At 44.9% G+C, this 19312-nt stretch overlaps 3 protein-coding genes across 3 annotated transcripts in view; 2 read left to right on the forward strand and 1 right to left on the reverse strand.

Annotated features, from left to right (window-relative positions):
* LOC131881096 (uncharacterized) overlaps positions 1-1640 on the reverse strand; it is a 22654-nt gene extending 21014 nt beyond the window's left edge. The window contains exons 1-4 of the mRNA XM_059227869.1: positions 1500-1640; positions 1247-1434; positions 1076-1173; positions 317-564 (exon numbers count right to left, since the gene is read on the reverse strand). Coding sequence (XP_059083852.1) covers positions 317-564; positions 1076-1173; positions 1247-1434; positions 1500-1501 — 536 coding nt within the window. The 5' untranslated portion in view covers positions 1502-1640. The remainder of the gene's footprint in view (positions 1-316; positions 565-1075; positions 1174-1246; positions 1435-1499) is intronic.
* Positions 1304-8588, forward strand: LOC131881164 (guanine nucleotide-binding protein G(s) subunit alpha-like). Its single transcript, XM_059227947.1, has 3 exons — positions 1304-1426; positions 4214-4631; positions 4708-8588. Exon 3 carries the CDS (start codon positions 7044-7046, stop codon positions 8196-8198), a length of 1155 nt encoding a protein of 384 aa, XP_059083930.1. The 5' UTR covers positions 1304-1426; positions 4214-4631; positions 4708-7043; the 3' UTR covers positions 8199-8588.
* Positions 8589-13627: 5039 nt separating this feature from the next.
* LOC131881089 (serine proteinase stubble-like) overlaps positions 13628-19312 on the forward strand; it is a 10765-nt gene continuing 5080 nt past the window's right edge. The window contains exons 1-5 of the mRNA XM_059227856.1: positions 13628-14001; positions 15217-15689; positions 15971-17154; positions 17791-17897; positions 18153-18379. Coding sequence (XP_059083839.1) covers positions 15242-15689; positions 15971-17154; positions 17791-17897; positions 18153-18379 — 1966 coding nt within the window. The 5' untranslated portion in view covers positions 13628-14001; positions 15217-15241. The remainder of the gene's footprint in view (positions 14002-15216; positions 15690-15970; positions 17155-17790; positions 17898-18152; positions 18380-19312) is intronic.

The raw sequence follows: 19312 nt of genomic DNA on the forward strand, positions 1-19312 counted from the left end.
AGGTAATTCTTAACAACATACTCACTCAAATCTGTTTCTTTTTCTCTTTTGACCTTCAAGGCTGACATTTTTTTGCTAAGTTCTGCCTTGAGGCCATCTTAGTTTTGTGGTGTTGGGAAAACCCGAAAAGACCCTCGGGAATGACGTGGGCTACAACGAGGAATGTTTACTCTTGCTAGAGAAAGTTCGCCTTCCCTTTTTATCCCTGCCTAAAAACCCATAAACCACACTTCATTCCGTGAACTTTGGGGGCTAATGGAACAATTCCATGAGAAAGAGCAACTATCGTCGCCTTTGAGTTGGAGCTGGACCTTACTTTTGACCCTGGACCTCTTTCTTGGCCATGATGTCCTGTTGGCCCAGTGTGACGGCTCGCTCCACGTTCTTGACGTGGGAAATCATCGTGACCAAAGCTGCTTTGTTGTCTTTGGCATGTGTCTCGGTTCTCCTGAGACGGTCTTCCAATTCGGCAATTTTCGAGGTGGACGTTTGCAATGTGGTCGTTAGCCTCATTCGTTGGTTTCTTTCCTCCATCAGAGATTGGTCACATTTTTTCAATTCCATCTGGAGGGGAAATGGAAAGAAACCTGTCAAGCCACGTTAAAAAATGCAATCAGTGTTTGAGTGCGACACAAAGGGCAAACCCGCTCAAATGGATCCGAAAAAGGCGGCCAAAAGAAGGCCAATGTACATTGACGAGTCCCTCATTAACCCAACGAGTGTCTCGCTCCCCAAGTAGAGATTTTTTAATATGTTGCGACGGAGGATGACATGGACGCTTTTGATGGGATGACGAGGGGTAAAATTGTGCAGGTTGTTATTGGCGCTTAACTGCGAAAGGAAAGGGAACCATCCCAGTGCAGTGAGGCCATGTAGGCCAAGCAATACTGGTGAACCTTTTGTTCCTCACGCGGGGTCTTAAAAAACCCTACTGAGACCCATGTGACCATGGAAGTTGAGAGCTCTTCCAACTTCTAACGGAGAGCACTCATTGGCAGTCACACCATTTAGGTTTCAAAGACCCCCCCCCTCTCCTCCCCCTTCTTCTCGTCTTCCTCTTCTTCTTTGCCCTTACCCTCATATCCTGTTGAAGCTTCATCATCTGTTCCAAAAGGGATCGATTGGCCGAGTCTTGGTTGCTCACCCGTTGTTCCACGGCATCCAATCGCCGTCCTGCAATTGGAAAATGGAACACCATTTCATATCGGAAACATCCAATTAGGTCTGCCACTCAACCTCTCATTACCCAAAGCAGGATCTGAGTTGCCAATTAGACCCCCAGCTGACCTGGGTTTGAACCCGGAGGCTGGGGTAGGATTGCCAGTTAATGGACCATAAGATCCGTTGCTGGTTTGACCTCGTCTAGCAGCCACTCCAGAATTGCGACCACCAAAAGTTTCATCCCGGCCGTAACCTCGAAGACCGGGTAAGGCCCTAGAAAAGAACGGTCTCCAAATTGATTACCAACGATCCGGGATCCGATCACCAGACGCACTCACATGATTGAATTCAAATCGAGTTGGGTTTTAAGAATTGAGGCCAACGATTGAAAAGTTGTTTTGAGCCGCGTTTCGAAATTAGTATTAGTGGTTCGTGGGTTTCAACGTTGGGGCCCCCAACGACAGTTTCTGGTTGCTTAGGAGCCGAGGAATCTAAACTTTGAGAAAGCTCCCACTGAAAACGCATTGAACCATGAGCGCCGTCTGTTTTGTCAGTATTATTTATACGCAAGTCAATAGAGAGGAGAAGGACCTTCAGGCTCTCTCTTGCCATGTCTACCAATATGAATGGCTTTTAGTGGGTCTCTCTTAATTCGTAAGCTTCGCTGATTATTCATTGCCCTATTTTGGTCGTCGGGATTCCAAGTCATTTTCTGTTGGTTCATTTCAAACGAAATAGACGTTGTTAAACCATGGGATGGCTGTAAAAGGATCTGCATCCACTGAAGTGAACGAAGACCAAGTTCCATTATCAAAGTTGTGGCCCAAGCCACTAACAGATATGGCCAGGCCATCGCTGATCGTACACTCAATATTGGTCCCCTTTTCTCCTCGGTTATGAAAGCAAACTTTAAAGTGCACCCCAGAGTCGACAAGTGTGGTCAAGGGTGGTCCAATATGGGTTGCAGTGGCAATTCCCATCCGAGAATGGACGAGAGGGAAACTTGAGAGAGTGAAATTGGTCCAATCAAAAAGCATTATGGCATTGCAAGAGATCGGAGCAATAGCCGGTGATATCCAAGGAAGTGCGAACAGTTTTATCTCGCGGAGCAGCCATCTTGTCATTAACTATTTACCAAGCTTGTCGCGGGAGGTTCCACCGAAGCACAGTATTATCAGCATAATGCCAGACTTTATGACTTGACTTGACATGAAAGGCACATGAACTGAAAGGCCATCATGTAGTTTGTACGAATGGTGAAGGAGGTGTTGGCCTTTTCACGGCCCCCTCACACGAACAAGGCCTATTCCATCCAGCCCAACTTGCGTCTGACATCCAAAGTAATAATATCCTTGTGATTATCATTCATGAGTTAGCAATCAAGGAGGGTCTCTGGTTGAAAAAAAACTCCCCCTGTACCTTTTTCTCTAATTAAAGGTCCCCTATGGATGTGCAGTAGTAGATTTGAATGGTTGTTGTCATTTAAAACGAGGCAGCTGGGATTCATGAATAGAGCCAATCTGAATACATGAATTTATATACTTTGTGAGAAAGCTCCATTGCTATAAAAGAATCCCCAGACATCTTACATATGTGGGGTTGTGCACATCCTCTTATGCATATCCCTAGACGAAAATTTGGCACTCTGTTGATAGGAACTGTAAGCTTGGCAGCTGAACAAATTCAATGTCTTGGCAATGACGCTCAAAGGACTTGAATATTCTTGGAACAATAGGAATTCTCAATATTTCCCCAAAACCAGTGGTTCTTTCCGTGCCCTACCTATACCGTAGTATTGATGAGAATTCAATTGAATGACATCGCTTGGATTACTCTAGATGTGATTGGATGCCAAAGTAGGTAGTATCGTGGATTGGCTGCACCAAATGCACGGTTTCTTGGCACCCAAAAGCAGGAACGGTGCTCAAATGGAACAGAGTGGCTAAAGGAGGGCACAATTATGAGGACCAAAAGGAAATGGATGATGGTTTTGGCCTCGTGGGATAAGACGGTCTTCTCTCTCTCTCTCTCATTGGTATTTTCCTAAGGAGACACTCCCTTCGTTTTGACTTTCGATATCATTTGGTTATGCATAAAAGTATTGCGATGCAGTTCCATGCTTGACGCAACGTGCTTCAAAGCTCAAAGAGAAATGGATGCTTGCCATCTCAAGAGCTATCGGGATAAAAGAAGAGGCGGCCTTTCCTGCCTCCTGCTTGGCCGTTCTCCTTCTTCAGTACCATCATTCCCAAATGAAATGAGTGTGATATTGCAGGGGAAGAAAGCGGAAATTTATCCACCTTTGTTCCAAATGAATGCATTCTTTATCGCCGTTGGCTTGTTCTCCTCTCGACGTTGAAGAGCATAGTAATACTCATCTTGGCTTGATGGTATGAAGAACTATTGGAGGGAGGCAAGGTTTAGACAACAGATGTACCGTTAGGCTACATTTATGGAACTATTGTGGGTCCCACTGGCATTAGGACCGTTTGCAGAAGTGTGGACTTGGGCATGGCTCCATGGACTCATGCCTTATATTTACGGAGTTACAAATTGACCATGATTAACTTATTAGCTATTCCCCCAAAAACCTTGAAGAGGACCCTACTTGTGGAGACTCGTGGTTAGTTCAATTTCTTGCATCCGTCATTTTATTTCGAATATATTCCATTACTTTGTTCTTAATAAGAATGAGTCAAAAGAGCCGCTTAGTTTCGAACAATTTGGTCAAATGTCTTGAGGCATTTCATATTCCTGAATTGCACACGTTTAACGGACTCATCTATTCCTTAGCAGATCTGAAAAGGTTAAAGGCCGGTTCTTGAGAAGGATCATCTCCTGTCCATTCCTTATGTGACTATTCAAGGGCCTTGCACTTGAGTGCAAAGTATACGTGAACATCAGGTGCGGATGGATGCTTGATGGGACAATGGTCTCGTCTATTCACATATATAGGTTCAATAATCATACCACCCGGGGAAAAGATTTACCACTTCTCACGTTGGAGGTGACCGTAATCCAATTGCTGATCCATCCCTTTTCTGCCCCCTAGATATTGGATGTCATGCAGTAAATTGAGTCGGATGGGCCTGGAGGGCCTTTTGGCCTCCTCAAAACATCCAAATAACGATAACGCATGACTACATTTCCAACTCACTGACAACCTGATTCGAATTGAGTGGAACATCGGTCTTGTTGAATGGACCAATTCTTCGATCTTTCGAATTGGTCCCGTTTCAAAACGGCCATGCAGGAACGGACAAGGAAAGACCAAGACGAGCTTATGCGAAGAGCAGACCGAGAAGAAGAGAACGAAAAGAGAACGAGAAGAAAAGGGAAGGGAGCAAGGAAGAAGGGACGGAAGCAAAGGAGAGACGGACAGAGCGAGAAAGAGAAAGCGACGCTACTTGTGTTGTTCGGGTGGTCTTTTTGCCTTGGTTCTCTCTCGTCTTTTCTCTTGGTCCTGGTCTGTGAGTCTTGAACGGTGAAGGAGAGTGGTGGTCCTTTTCATTCGTGACTAAAGTTTTGGCCTATTTCTATCGTCAGATTGTGGAGGACAGAGCCAGACAGCATCCAAGCCTTCAGAAGCATTTCTCTTTGGACCCCCTCCCCCACTTACATTCCCAACCCAAAGTGGTGACGGTGAAGATGAAGACGAAGAAGCCGAGATACACTTTGAAGACAAACGGATTACCCTTAACAAAAGGAGATCGAGGTCGAAGAAGTGGCGTTAAGTGATTTTTTTTTTGGAATCCAACAACTTTGTCTCCCGCTTTTGACGTCGTTTGTATGACCTCTGGCTTGCCCACCCACCGGCTAACCAAGCAACAACCACTTGCTTAAGCAAAAGCCTGGGGGATCAGCCTTTAAGAGGCTGCTTTCGAGGGTGCCAACTCCATTGAGAAGACAACATCTCACACTACTACTTCTCCTGCAAACATCACCCATCTAACCAGCCAAGCTGTGTGTGAGATTCTTCAGGCATTAAAGTCTTGTGAGCGAGCTGAAAGAATTAGTGGTGAGGGTGACGGCGGCGAAGTCGATTCTTTTGTTTCCAAAACAGCTTTCTTTGCCACTCAAAAGGTAAAAAGAGATATGACCATCCACCACTAGCGCACCACGTACCCTACCTAGTACATCTATATGTACCACCGCGGATCAATTAGTTGGCTGGATTTGCCGAGACCTTTTCTTCCACCGACCTTGCTTGGCCTTTCCCTTCACAAGGGACCTTCTACGTAGCATCCCCAGACTCTTTGAACGTGAACAGCTCCCACCTTCAGAACAATATGACAAAAGGACAACCACGGTCTTTTGAGAGCTTAAAGTGCGGCTGCCATAACTATAAAGCAAGTGGCTTGTCATTGGCCCGATCAGCCAAACTTGGAGAGATCAAATAGCTCTCAGGTGAAGGTGAGGAGGCCAAAGTCTTTCGAGTTATGGCAACACATTTATGTGAGGAAAGACCCGAAACGCGAGGATTGGATGGTACTTGATCCGTTGGGAGCGTCGGATATCCCAAGTGAAAAGACGCCTCTTTTCAAGACAAATCCTTCACCTCGTCCCCATCCACCATTCAGCCTTGTTTCAAGTCGGGAACAAGTGAGCAAAGCCATAAATAGACGAGAAAAACTCCACCATTATTTGTTTCCCATCCACTTGGCGAGGTGTTGGTGTTGTTTGGCGTGAGATGTGCCCACTAATGTCGAGCACATACAAAAATGCTGGCAGCTACCGGATTAGCGCAGGGCTTTTCGAGAGTGTTTTGGGAACACCCGTGTTTGCTTTCGTTCCATGAGCCACAAGGGCTCCACATCAAAGAGAGACTCATGTGCAGACCTTGACTCATCGAAGTCAAGGGCTTTGTTTGCCGTGTGTGTGTCCCCATCTTGGTTGTGACAAGGCCAAGGCCAGTAGCGAGCCTTTTTTGGCCTCATTAATGTCACCAAACACCACATGGCTTCCTGTCAATGGCAAAATAGTATAAGATATTCAATCCTGTCAATTGGCATGAGCAGTGAATAAGTGCCCCTTTTTGGTTGGCTATCCATTCACTATCTCCCGATTGTTCGTGACTCCGACTGTCTTTATTTTTTAATGTAGCAAGTCCCTTTCATGGCTGATGGACCACAATCGCACAAGTGTTTTTCGAGTTTTGTAGCCCTCGTTCGTCAAATGAAGCTTCGGCAAGAGTTGAATCGAAGAAAAACGCCGAGGTTGCTCTAATGAACCGAAACTGTCAACCGTCCCCTCTGCTCCAAGTTGTAAAAGTTCTAACGCTCTAAACGGCGAGGAGCATGTGAATGTGAGAGCAATTCATGGACACTTGGGAATTACACATTAACAAAGTGACACTTCGACACTCTAGCGGCATCCAGGACTTGTCCCACATTTGTTTATTTGAAAAGTGTGTGTGCACTTTGGGGCCAAAGAGCAATACGAAGAGGAATCCAAACAGTAGAAGAAGTGCTCAGAAGTCTCGCTTTTAAGTCGCTTACTGTACGTACGTTTGTATGTGTGTGTGTATGTATGCATGTAGATAGAGACGAGGCACCTCATGAATCGGGGCGATCATGATGATCCTCCTCCTCCTCCTCCTCCTCCTCCTCCTCAACATCATCCTCGTGTATAGTGGTATGGAGGAGTTGCAGAAGAACAAGATCAGCTTCATTTCAGTGTCAGTTCAACAAGAAGTCCAACTGGGCCTGGCTTTATGAGGTACAACTACTTTTGGCTTGTGTTTTCGAAAATTTCAAACAACTCCGTCCAGCCAAGCATGTGCACCCTCGAGCCTTTGATGATTCAATAGTGAGACCACCGTGTTGACACTGACATTCGGCAAGCATACACTGACACTATTTTCATCCTTGGTTCAGCCTAGGATGTGGTGCTGTGGAAACCAGCAAGAAGAATCCGAGCAAGAAGAACCCACAATGGAGAGCCTTTCTAATTCCGACCCTGGATCCGAGCGACGAGCCAGCAAGATGATTGAGAAACAGATCCGAAAGGACAAGAAGGCCTACCGCTCGACACAAAGGCTCCAGCTGGTGGGATTGGACGGATCGGGCAAGACCACGCTCATACGACAGATGAAACTTTTACACAATAATGAACTCATGTCCGATAGGAAGCAAGCCAAAGCTCGAGATTTGATTCGGACCAACATTCAGAAGGCCGTGATCCTCATTCTGAAGAGTGCTCCTGGTGACCACTTGAACGAAACTCGCACCAAACTCTTGGCCTACGAAGACACCGACAAGGTGGATGAGGCCTTCTACACTATGGCCTCGGAGGTTTGGGCGGACTCCACTATTAAGGAATTCGTCAAGCACGTGGAAGTGCGGGGAGGCTACGAGGTGCTCAACAACATTGATTACTTCCTCGACCGCATGGCTGCTATCGCCAAGGCCGATTACATCCCCAGTCGCATGGATGTGCTCAAGTCATACACGCCCACCACGGGCATCTTCGAGACCCAGATCCAGATTGAGCAGACCGTGTTCTCATTGCACGAGGTGAATTGCGGTCAGACCGGCTCACGATGGACGCAGTATTCGCAGGACGTTACGGCCGTGATTTTTGTGGCCGATGCCAGTTCGTATGATGTCATCATCAATCCGGCCAAGGGCCTGACCCTGCTCCATGAGACCTTGATCTACTTCCACAGCTTGTGGAACGATCCCAATCTGAAGCAGAAGTCGGTCATTCTCTTTCTGAACAAGCAGGACTGTCTGGAGAAGAAAATCAAGTCCAAACGATCTCACCTCAGCTGGTTCTTCCCCGAGTTCTCCAAGTACAAGCTCCCTCCGAATATCGTGACCGAGCTGGACCATCCGAAGAACGTGGAATACTTTGGGGCCAAATACTTCATTCGTGATTGCTTCCTCCAGATCGCCCAGGAGGATTGCAACATGAGCCACCAGTGCTACTCGCATTTTACCTCGGCCATCGATACGGACAATATCGGCAAATTACTTACCAATTGCTGTCGGGACATTGTGCAAAGAGTGCATTTGCGAATGCATGAAATTCTGTGATTTCAAGTGTAGTTTCCACGACCTTCGCCGCCACCACTCTCTCGTTCAGCTCTATTGTTCCCACTCCTCACACTTCTTTCCTTTTCCCGTTTCCCGTTTCCCTTCTGCGAAACCTGTCTGTCCCCTTTCTTTTGGGGTCCCACTTGGGGTCCCACGTCCAAAAAGAAGAAAATGAACGTGAACATGAGGAAGAAGAGGAAGAAGAAGAGGAAGAAGATGATGATGATCCATCGTTGAACCAGCATAGCACTTATCTCCTCCCTGTTGTACATACTCTTGTGATATGATATGACAAAATAATATGCCATAAATGATCCCTCCCAATCCATTGTAAAAGTGTCCGTTTCAAGTGGTAATTCCAATCGATAAATAGAGACATATACCAACCTGTTTTGACCACAACCTTTAGGCGAAGTAGCCCTTACCCATCGTGTTGAAACCATTATTCATAAGGGACTTTTCATAGACTTGTCTGTCGAAAATGGAGTATCCTGTTCGATTTCTCATCTGAGCCTCAAGGATACGTTTTCTTCTTCAAGTTATTGACAGAACTACAAAGCGAAGAGGAAAAAGTCAAGGGAATGATTCAGTGACCTTATGTACGTAGGGAAAAAGAACAGGAAGGTAAAATTGCAGAATGGCAATTCCCTTTTGTCTATTCTTCTTTATTCCTTCTTTATCTTGTCTTTGACATCAAGATATGGCATCTTTGTCGGACCGACATATGTAGTTGGGTCCTTTACTTAAAAAGTGCCTCGGCATGAGACAACGAAACGGAAAATCCGAGTACTTCTTTAAGATGAATGCCGACTTAAGCACACAGCACAATTTCTTTTCCAAGGTATGCTTGGATCTTTGGGGGATGTATTCCATTTAACAACATTTTTCATACTAATCTTTGAAACAGGTCTAAAGTTGCAAATACTAGATAACCATTAAAAAGGGTATTTTGCTGAGTAAACTCCTATATTATTATGCAAATAATTGATAAATTCGATTCATTCCTCGAAGATGTACCTGTGAAGGCAACTTAGTTAAACCAATCTCTCTAGATGCCATTTATTGGTCTCCAAGTAGAAGATTTTGACCTGTGTGTTCGGGATGCCAGATAAGCGACAATAGATCTAAAGCGGCTTAAAAAGATTGGAAGGAAGTTCAGCTACTTCAATGCGCTTCTTCTCGAGTTTTTCAAGTGGTGTTGGCAAAGCGTGTGAATTGGTTCACACATTTATATCACTCGCCATAAAATGAATTACGCCAAAACCTTCGTTTTCGCCACTGTCGATTTCCTACCTTCAAAACATAGGGGAAACTTTTATCAATCAAGCACCTAAAAAAAGCAACCCTCTTTCCGACTTCATTTGCCAAATTTTTCAACCATTTGATATTCGAGATTCGATTGTCACCGGAATCGGTTGTTCACTACTTCAAACCTCGTGGAGTGTTGAATGATCGCCTTGTTATGTGATCCATTCGAGCGAGTAGGCTTGTATATAAAGCCATTGTATTGTCGAATGTGTGATCTGTGATCACTCAAGCCGTTCAGAATGTGACCTCTGAGTCAGTGAAGTATGCCCGAACCATACGAGACTGGCGAACTGACGAAGTCATCCAAAATCATCGTCATCATCGTCACCACCATCACCACCATCTCCATCATAATGCTACTGCTCCTCGTCTTCGTTGTCGACGACATCATCGTCAGAAGGACCCGGGTTTGGCATCGAATTACTCCTCGATCACTCTGGTTCTTGAAACCAATGCAGGGTTTTCGAATCCTCAATGGTCGTGTGGTTGGTACATGAATGACAGCATTCGAAGAATTGAGCCCCAAGCTGTATTAATAGGATCGCTGATGTGATCTGGAGGGCATCGATGGCGGTAGTTTCTAGCTTCCTTCCATTATTGCAATCGTCATCATAACCATAAAATCGAATGGTTCAGCTCCGTACCATTGGTTGAGAAGTCGTAAAGTTTCTCCCTGATTAGATTCTGGACTCAAATTAAGTTTGCAAATCTGTCTGGCCATCTGGATCTGGGCAAGGAATAAATACACCAAGCAAAGATTAGGAAGGAGGAAGCGAAAGAGAAATGAAGGAAAGAGCCTCTCCCTCTAGGTTTGATTACGATCCTCAGATCGATTTCGGTAACATGAGAAAATGTAAGAAGGAAAGACTCAGATAGAGCCGCTCCTCGGACACTGATCAAAAACAATGGCAGCATAGGAGGTAAGCTTGTAGCCTCATTAATTTATGATGGTGTTATTTTCGGTTTGACCAATTGTGGGGAACCTGGGACCACGTGGAAATGGAAGGACGGAAAAAATGGATTCAAGTCAGTGATTTCGTTTTCAGGTAATTGAGAGGAACGTCTAGACTTTTTTCTGTTACGTTTCGTTGATACCTGAAAAGGTATTCTGACAGCGACCGCAATAACAGACCGAGATATTTTGGACACAAAATGTGCTGTTCAATTCCATTTGCCAAACTAGCATTTAAATTCATTTACTTTCGCGATCCCTTTAGCTTGTATTATTAGATTCAATCTACCCAACGTGAGCAGTCAAAGTCAAAGGCATTTTCGAGGAAGCTTTTCATGTGGTGGTGAAACGAAGCAAAATGTTCACTAATGGCATCTTCAAAAGTGGTTGCCGTCTCGTCTCCTTGTCGCTTTTACTTACACGAGCTTTCTGTGTGGGCCTCTTTTTTCTCATCAGTGCTCAGATACAGGTCAGCAGAAGGAGCTAAGTAGGATAAGAGGTATTTTGCGTGTTTTCGAGACGATAACTTTGACAGATCCTGGATGAACTGTAAGCGAGCCCGAGACAGTCACGGGTTTTCTAGTTTCAAAGTTTCCGCTTCCATCAGACACAAGTTTGCCTTTACTGTACGTAGAGGGCCCCTTGGAGTGAGATGACAGTTCAAGGTGTGTTATGGTTGACTGGACCCACAATGCAATCCTATGTACTCGTAAACAAAAGTGCAACCAACCAACCATTGGCCGGAGGGCCTGACTCAATTTCAATTTTCAAAAGAAAATGGGCCATCCATGGTCCTCCTCATAAAGATCTCTAGACATGTATTATTAGCCCTACGGTACCCGCCTGTTTTTGCCTCTTGCCGTTTCTTCATTCGTGGCAGAGGGCCCCGACGAAAATCCCATCCTTCCCACGACGACAAGCAAAAATGCACGAGAGGGTCATTAAAAATTTATCGGATTTTCGGAGGCTCTCCGCAACTCCAAAGAGGCCTTCTCCTCTCTCTTCTACTTCTGTGCTGTCTTCTTACCTACGGGAATCGAGACGGCCTCAGTTCCGACTTCAGTAAATAGCCCTGTTAAAAACTCGAGTTTTGAACGAGGAACATAATGGACGGATGATGAACTTTTGTTCAACCCTCTTCTTTGACTAAATGAGCTCAAACAAAACTCGTAATTACACGGTTCCTCTTTGGATTAAAGTATTCATGACGAGTTTTGACGTATTCAAAGTTGGATGGACCACACTTTCTTCGGCTTCTTTTGAGCGTACACTTAAGAGTACTAACGAATAATGACATGGGCATAAGAGCTAAACGTGAGGTAAATCCGCTTTTGCACTACCTCCTCCTGCTAGTCTGGTAGGTAACCAGGTGTCCAGACTATGAAAACATCCTCTATGTTTCCCTCCCATATTAATAGTGCTATTAGTTTGCTCGGATGTATTGTCATTTTCAGACAGACCCTAAAGTATCTAGGCAATTGATTGAGGACGCGAAGCCTTGACGAAGGGACTCCCAGTGAACCAAGAGCAAACAGAGGGGCTAAGCCTTTGTTTTCTTCAATGAATGTACATTCAGTACTGATAATCCAACATGCATATGTTCATAGGGTACTCCCTTGTTTGAACATGCAATATCGGTAAAAAGAAACCGACCCCTCTCCAGCAAACATACTTCAAAGCGACGGGATTACATTTCACCCCATAAATCTGAGCGTGTTCAAAGACAAGTGGAGAGGCTTTCGGGTTGGGTTGAGTGGCCTCCCATCTTTCATGATTGGTATTGGGGGATGAGCGTTTGAGCGTTTGAAGGTGGGTACTAAGTCACTCTCGAGACCTCATGGCCGGCGGGTAAAATGTCATGTCTTTCGATGGTTGGGTGAGTGGAAAGGCATGCACGTGTTCGTCTTTCTTGTATTCCGAAAGAGCTACATGATCCGTACGTATTATGGTCATGCTCAGCTCCCAATTTTCAAGAGCAACTTTCATCTTTCTTGACTCGGGAGTGAGTGAAAGTGTTCAGCAGTCGGTCGACTCGTCCATTACGTACGTTCTCTAGTACATACGGCAGTAAGTAGACTCTTAGACGGGTACTTAATCAGAAATGCCAATTCTCCAACGTTCCGAGTCGGTCGGTCGGTCAAAATGTGTGTTTGATTGCTTCGCTCGATCGTCCGGAGGAACGATATGGTTCGGTTTTAAGTGACCGCACTCAGCGTCCATTGATGCATACCATGCTATTATGACATGGTAGTGAGTGGCACAGAAGAGAACGAACGAAGAAACGTGTAATTTCTTTTCGTGCCCGAATTGGGTGGAGTAGGGCTCTTTTACAATATTCCGGTCTCGACTCCAAGAACACGATGATTCCAGTTAATTAGGATCTCAAGCCTTTGAAACGCCCCGCATTTCACATTTCACCTCGACGATCGTTTTCTGTCTTCGGAGTGATGCATGTTGTTGGCACCGGATTTATTCCACACTGTATCGCTATGTGGATGGAGGGATTGGAGGACTTGGAGAGGGCAATGTCTCTTTAAAAGGAACCTCGACCACCATTTGTTGGCAGACGTTGGTTTCTTCTCATGACACATATGGCACTACAAGAATGGTTATGATGACAGAGGAGAGCATCATTAAGTTGGCGTTGCTCGGATGTTTGCCAAATATCCTTGAACGGCAAGTGGCAAAACTTGGGAAGGCGTTTACTCAACCACACCTGGATATGTAGGTGGTATGTCTGCACTCAATAGAAGCCAGCATATCCCTGATGGTTGCATTGTACGCATTTCAGCCAAAAAAAGAGGCTTCTGTCGCCCCTTCATGAAACGGACCACCATCCATACGTACGTATATACATATACATGTACATATACGTTCGTACGTGCCATGCATGTGAGTGTGTATGTAGTATATACATAAAAGCAAGCCTAGGCCATACCCCGGGTACTGAAGCAATAGCGAACGAGAAGAAGTTGCGATTGCATTGGCGGATGGTTGGTTGGTCGGTCGGTTGGTTGGTCGGTTGGCTGGTTGGTTGTTCGGACAGAGTACACAAATTTAAAGTTCCAGCACGTCGTACTGAAACGTGGTTTAATGCCACAGCACTCACCACCACGAGGATCAAGTGGAGATGTGCTAGCTTCAAGTTTTCGCGGGCTGATTTTCACCCTCAATTTCATCGGAGGTGTTCAGTTGGTTCTGTTCTCTCGTGCAGGACACCTCTCTCTCGGTCTCTGTCGTCTCTGTCGTCGTCGTCGTCTCTTGTTTCTTTCCCTCACTCTTTCCCGTCTCGTTCTTTCCCTCCGTGTCTCAAGTCTCTTTTTCTCGTCTGTCTGTCTGTCAAAGAAACGGAACGAAACTATTGTTCGGTTTTTCAACACCAAGCTCTTGTTTGGTTCCGAAAGTTTGTCGGCATATTGATCGCATTGTACTCCACAAATGGTGTCTTAAGTTAAAATAACAGTGAGCTTACTTCAAGTGTTCAACCATGAAATTGATGGGCTAATCGTAAGCACAACGAAGAGTATTACCTCATCATTTTCGGTGAGTGATTCCGCAGGGATAAATATTTATTTATTTTATTTTGGGGGGTTGTAGCCTGCGATTGAATTGGAACGAAATTGAATTGTGTGCCAGGAGAAGGCTCTGAAATCAATCGGGTTACAAAAAGGACTCTTGGTTCTGAATCAAATTGATTGACAAGCTGGCCTTGAATAAATCTTTGGGCAATTCCGCAACTCCGTTGTTCTTGCTCTCTCTAAATGCCCAGTAATCGAAGAAAAGAAGGCTGAAGACTCTTTAAATTTCAGTGAAAGTCTGTTGTGAGGAAATAATCACCTGACTACAAAATGTCAATCGCGCAAGAAAAATAGTCACAATCGAAAGAATAGCTGTTCTCAAATGACTCGGGTATTGTAACTGAATTATTGATGAACCTGCATAATTCAATTATTCATTTAGGATGTTCAGAGAAAAACAGATTAGACCGACAGTGAGATCAGTTTGTCAATTGGAATTAATCACATGCAGAAGATGCATCGTAGTTTTTGGGAGAAAACTAATGCTTCAGATAAAAGAAAGAGACTGATGAATGAATTGAAGCCAAGCCCACGGCTTCTTTTCACTTCTGGGCTGCTAAATCTCATCTGACTACATCACAAAGTTGGTGGCTCATTGTCAAATGGCATCTTCCAGGGATTTGGGCACTGTTTTCTTCTTCCATGTGTTGTTCCGTTCTTTGGCTACTATTAAGAAGAAAATGGCTCATCTCCATTTAATCTTCTTTTTTTCCAAACGAAATGAACGTGGCTCCCAAAATAAGTAGTACCAAAGTGAGTTAGGTTAGCAATGAATAGCTGACTGATTGGCTGCGTTGTTTGAGATGGGAAATGCGTCATAGCCATGAAGGTAACGATCGTTTGACTTGACCTTCAAATTGAGGTGCATGGAGATCCGGATTGGAAATACATCCAAGCGAGTAGTCTAGCTCAAACATTATGTGCGTAATAAACAAAGACAGGGGGAAAGCCTCCTTGCCTTTCCAATCGTAAATCTTCCTTGACACACTGGATCTTGTTAGTTGTCACAGTGATACAAAAATGGGTCTGTGAAGATCTCATTTATCTTCGCCAACGAGATTAGGCTCCTTTGTGATCACTTGTAGTAACCTTCAAAGGGTTCTCATGAGGATCGCTTCTAAGCAGTCTTGAGACAACTACGTACAGCAATACATAATACTGTATGGTCCTCCTTTTACAGGATCAAATCTTGAACGACAGCCATCATGAGGTCCCCTGGCTCCAGCCTCGTTGTTGACCTCACCGACAACCGAAGTCAATCAGGCAAGCTTTCCAGGTCAACAACGCCATTTTCTGTGCCGTCGAGAAGAAAGCTTCACAATGGAGAACCACCACCGCATCACCATTATCTTCGCCAAAGACGAAGTGGTCCGAAACGGACAATCCCCGCCTCGTGGCAGTCTGAGCAGAAGAAGAATCATTTTCTAACGATCTTAATGACCTCGTTGCCTTCAGATTGGCATGTGTCTATTCATTCTTATCCATGTGCTGTGAAAACACACCTTCAGAGGCTTATAGCTGTTGCCATTGTCTTTCTCTGTCTTCTGCCGATTGCCTTCGCCGGAACCGATCACGATGGCATTGCCCAACGAGCCCGCGATCAGAGCCGGGCCAGGCTTTTGGCCAGTTTGCCGCGGCAATCCAGACAAAGGGGTGAGTACTGACTAGTAAAGGGATCGGGGAACATGCTCTCTCTCTCGGAAGAGGAGTCTTTATTGGCTCTTTAGATAAGGAAGAACAACGTTTCTCGCAATTTGTGCCCCGCAAAACCAGCCCCGCAACTAGTACATACTGTACACTTGCTCCTCAATTTGACTTATCTTAATGTTTGGGCATGCAGTTTAATTCTAACTCATGACTTGACGCAGGTCCCTAGACCTTCACGAGATATAATGCTATACGTCCCACTAAACGCCTTGTGTTTCACTTTTTAGAGGGCTTTTCTATTCAACCTCGTACCTGCACAGTGAGTGGAGAGCCGGGGACCTGCATGTTCGTGTGGGAATGTCTCAAGACTGATGGAAAACATTTGGGGATGTGCATGGATGGCTTCATGTTCGGATCTTGCTGTGTTCATCCAGAGGAAGAAAATACCATCTCGCATCAAGAGAAAGAGATCTACGATAAGATTGATCAGGTGAACCAAAATGAATTGGTTCTCGACGCACCACCTCAGGAGGCTGTCTTGGACAAGAAAAATAATAACGACGACGGGGTTCGAGACTACTACAACAGCTTCTCCAAGAATAAATGGACTCAAGTCTCAAGCTCAACGGCACAGGAGCCTTTGAAAACCACCGTGTCACCTGCTCAGTTGGAGAATATCACCGTGACAGATCGACCCACCAGACCAGCAAGACCAACAAAGCCGATGGTCAAATGGCCTCATTTCACGCCAACTCCAGCTATGCTCACGGACAACACGAAGGAGCACACAAAACCATCCACAACCAATTGGCATTGGGGCACGACCGAGAAGTCGGATCCACCACCTTCACAGCTGTACTTTCCATCTTCAAGTGAGAAAGGTCCGTTTTTGATCGAAGAGACCACAGAGAATGAGATCGACGATCCCGATGTGGCTGGGACAGGTTGGACCAGCTTCAAAGTTAAACCAAATAGACCCACCAGACCAACGAGACCGCCCAAACCGAATTCATCGGGATATTTCCCGTCCAGTATCAGTTATGAATATTTGGACACTGATCAAAACACCTCTACCGAGGTGACTGATTTCGAAGAGAACACAACTCCCTCTCTACGGAGAAGACCAACTCGTCCTCCACTACCTCCAAAGATCCCTCACAAAGTGATGAAAGCGTCTCCTACCACCACTACCACCACTACTACTGCAACGACAACAACAACAACAACAACAACTACTACTACTACTACTACTACTACTACTACTGCTACCACCACAACAACCACTACTACAACAACAACTGCAGTTGCTCCATTGGCAGCTATTTCAACGACAACCCGTGCTCCAAGAGTTCCGGTTGGAATTAGTGCGGGTGGGAGTAATGTGTGTGGTGTGCCTCAGATCAAATCCGGATGTCCCAAGGGCAGAATCGTGAATGGGACCCAATCGTGTTATGGACAATTTCCCTGGCAGGTAAGATATAATCGGTGTTTTAATGTCAATACCATTAATTACACACTTGAGAATGTGGTAATACCGTCGACAATTGGCGTGTTGCCAAGATTGATCCCAGGTCAATCGTCTTGTATGCAAGCTGATTGATGAAATCACACGTCAGCCGCAACCGTTGCGTAAAAATTTGACGGACACTGATCGCTAGTTGAACATTGCCTCTCAAAAAGTCTTTGTTCAGATGACCTAGTTTTCAAATGACACGGATTATCAAGACCTGGCCTTGAAGAATTCAACGATTCAATGCGGAATGCTTCGTTCGTACTACTAATTACCAAGACTAATATTGTGGTGACACAAAGTGGTTGAAGCCCCAATCAATCGTAACCCTGGCCATGTTCAAATACTAAACAGCATTTAGTAGTCTTCAAGGCCTTCAAGGCCTCGGCTACTTCGGTTCATAACCAGCATTTTTAAACGATTTAGCCGAGTACCACAAAAAAGCCGAAGCTTAACAACAACAACAACAACAACAATGTCATTGTGTCAACAACAAGACCCCCAAAATCAATAGAATTCTTTCAAAGTGCTATCAAAAGAAAAGGCTATAGAGCCCTAAGCACAGAGCATAAAAGGTGTTCTCTATGTACTATTTAGGTATCGGTGAGACGGACCTCATTTTTCGGCTTCACCTCGACCCATCGATGTGGTGGGGCCTTGATCAACGAGTATTGGGTCGCCACAGCCGGCCATTGTGTGGACGAGTAAGTACACGTTCGATCTTGTTCCCTGGTTGATTGATTGGTTGGTGGGTGGGTGGGTTTGTTCTCAAATTTGATGATCAGACGTACGTCAGGGATGGACCCTGGCTAACCCAACAGCACAAGCTCCATTCATCTTCATTTTGATCTCGATGGGATGTAAAGCCTTGAGAGGTTGGTCGGTCAGTTTCCTGGGCCCATTAAGTGCAAATCTCGCCACTATTCATGACTGATATGGGCTTTATTCACTTCTAATAGCCTGCAAATCCCCAAGATCAGGGTGCGCATTGGGGAATGGGATTTCTCGTCCACCGGCGAGAAGCATCCTCACATCGAGCGGAAAGTAACCAAGAAGATCGTTCATCCCAAGTACAATTTCTTCACCTATGAGAACGACCTGGCCTTGGTGCGTGTGGAAAAGAAGGTTCACTTCAGGGATAACATTATTCCAATTTGTCTACCTGGCAACAATGATCTTCTCATTGGTGAGTCTACATCATTTGCTGCCTCGCCTTCGATTACAAAATACGGTTCATGATACGTAGTAGTTGCCTTAGCTTCTCGATAGGTTACAACAAAGTTCCCGATATTGGAAAAGAAAATCAATAACATGATGACAGAAATAATGCTTGGTCCCTTTCTTTCTCGCCCCAAGTGTGTTCGTATCATACGGTACGTTAGAAAATGTCGAATTCAGGCGGAATTGCGCAAGAACACCTTTATGGGCGGGCATTTTTAACTCAATAGTGACCATATGAGATATAGATAACACGTGGTCAAGGATGATGATGATGATGAATCAAGACTCTGAAATAACTTGGAAGGGATTACAAAGTCAAAAAATATGCCTTTTGCATCTTAAAGTTCCAAAACCAATTTGCTGGTTTAATTTTTAAAATCTCAGTCCGTAACCCATATCTCACCTTTTTTTCTGGTGGTGGGATTTTCTATGCTCGAATAGAAGTAAACACCATTGAGCGTTAGTTACATAGTCCAGAGTCAACAAAGTCGAATGTCATCTGTGAAATGCGAGATGGAGATGGCGGGATTTTGCCCAGTCAAATTGAGAGGAAGGTCCCATTAGTACACAGATTGGGAAAGTCGAATCCGGATAATCATTATCATTAGAAACTTTCACCTTGATTGTCATCAGCTTAAAACCGCGATGTCCTTGAACAAAATCATTACCGTTTTGGCTCGGGCCGTAATTATCAGCCATGCTTTTAATGCAAAGGGTTTAACTGGAACTAATTTAACGAAGCCAACAAGTAAATGAACACAACAGCTATTTCCGGCTACTTAAAGATAAAACATCCGGCAAACACGCACACACATACACAGGAAATTGTGGAGAAATTTTGATCCATTCACTTGGCCTCGTCAGTCCTTGAGACAGAGCAACGAAGAAACAAGTGCTC

This window comes from Tigriopus californicus, chromosome 1 (genome assembly GCF_007210705.1).
Source record: "Tigriopus californicus strain San Diego chromosome 1, Tcal_SD_v2.1, whole genome shotgun sequence".
Lineage (NCBI taxonomy): Eukaryota > Metazoa > Arthropoda > Copepoda > Harpacticoida > Harpacticidae > Tigriopus > Tigriopus californicus.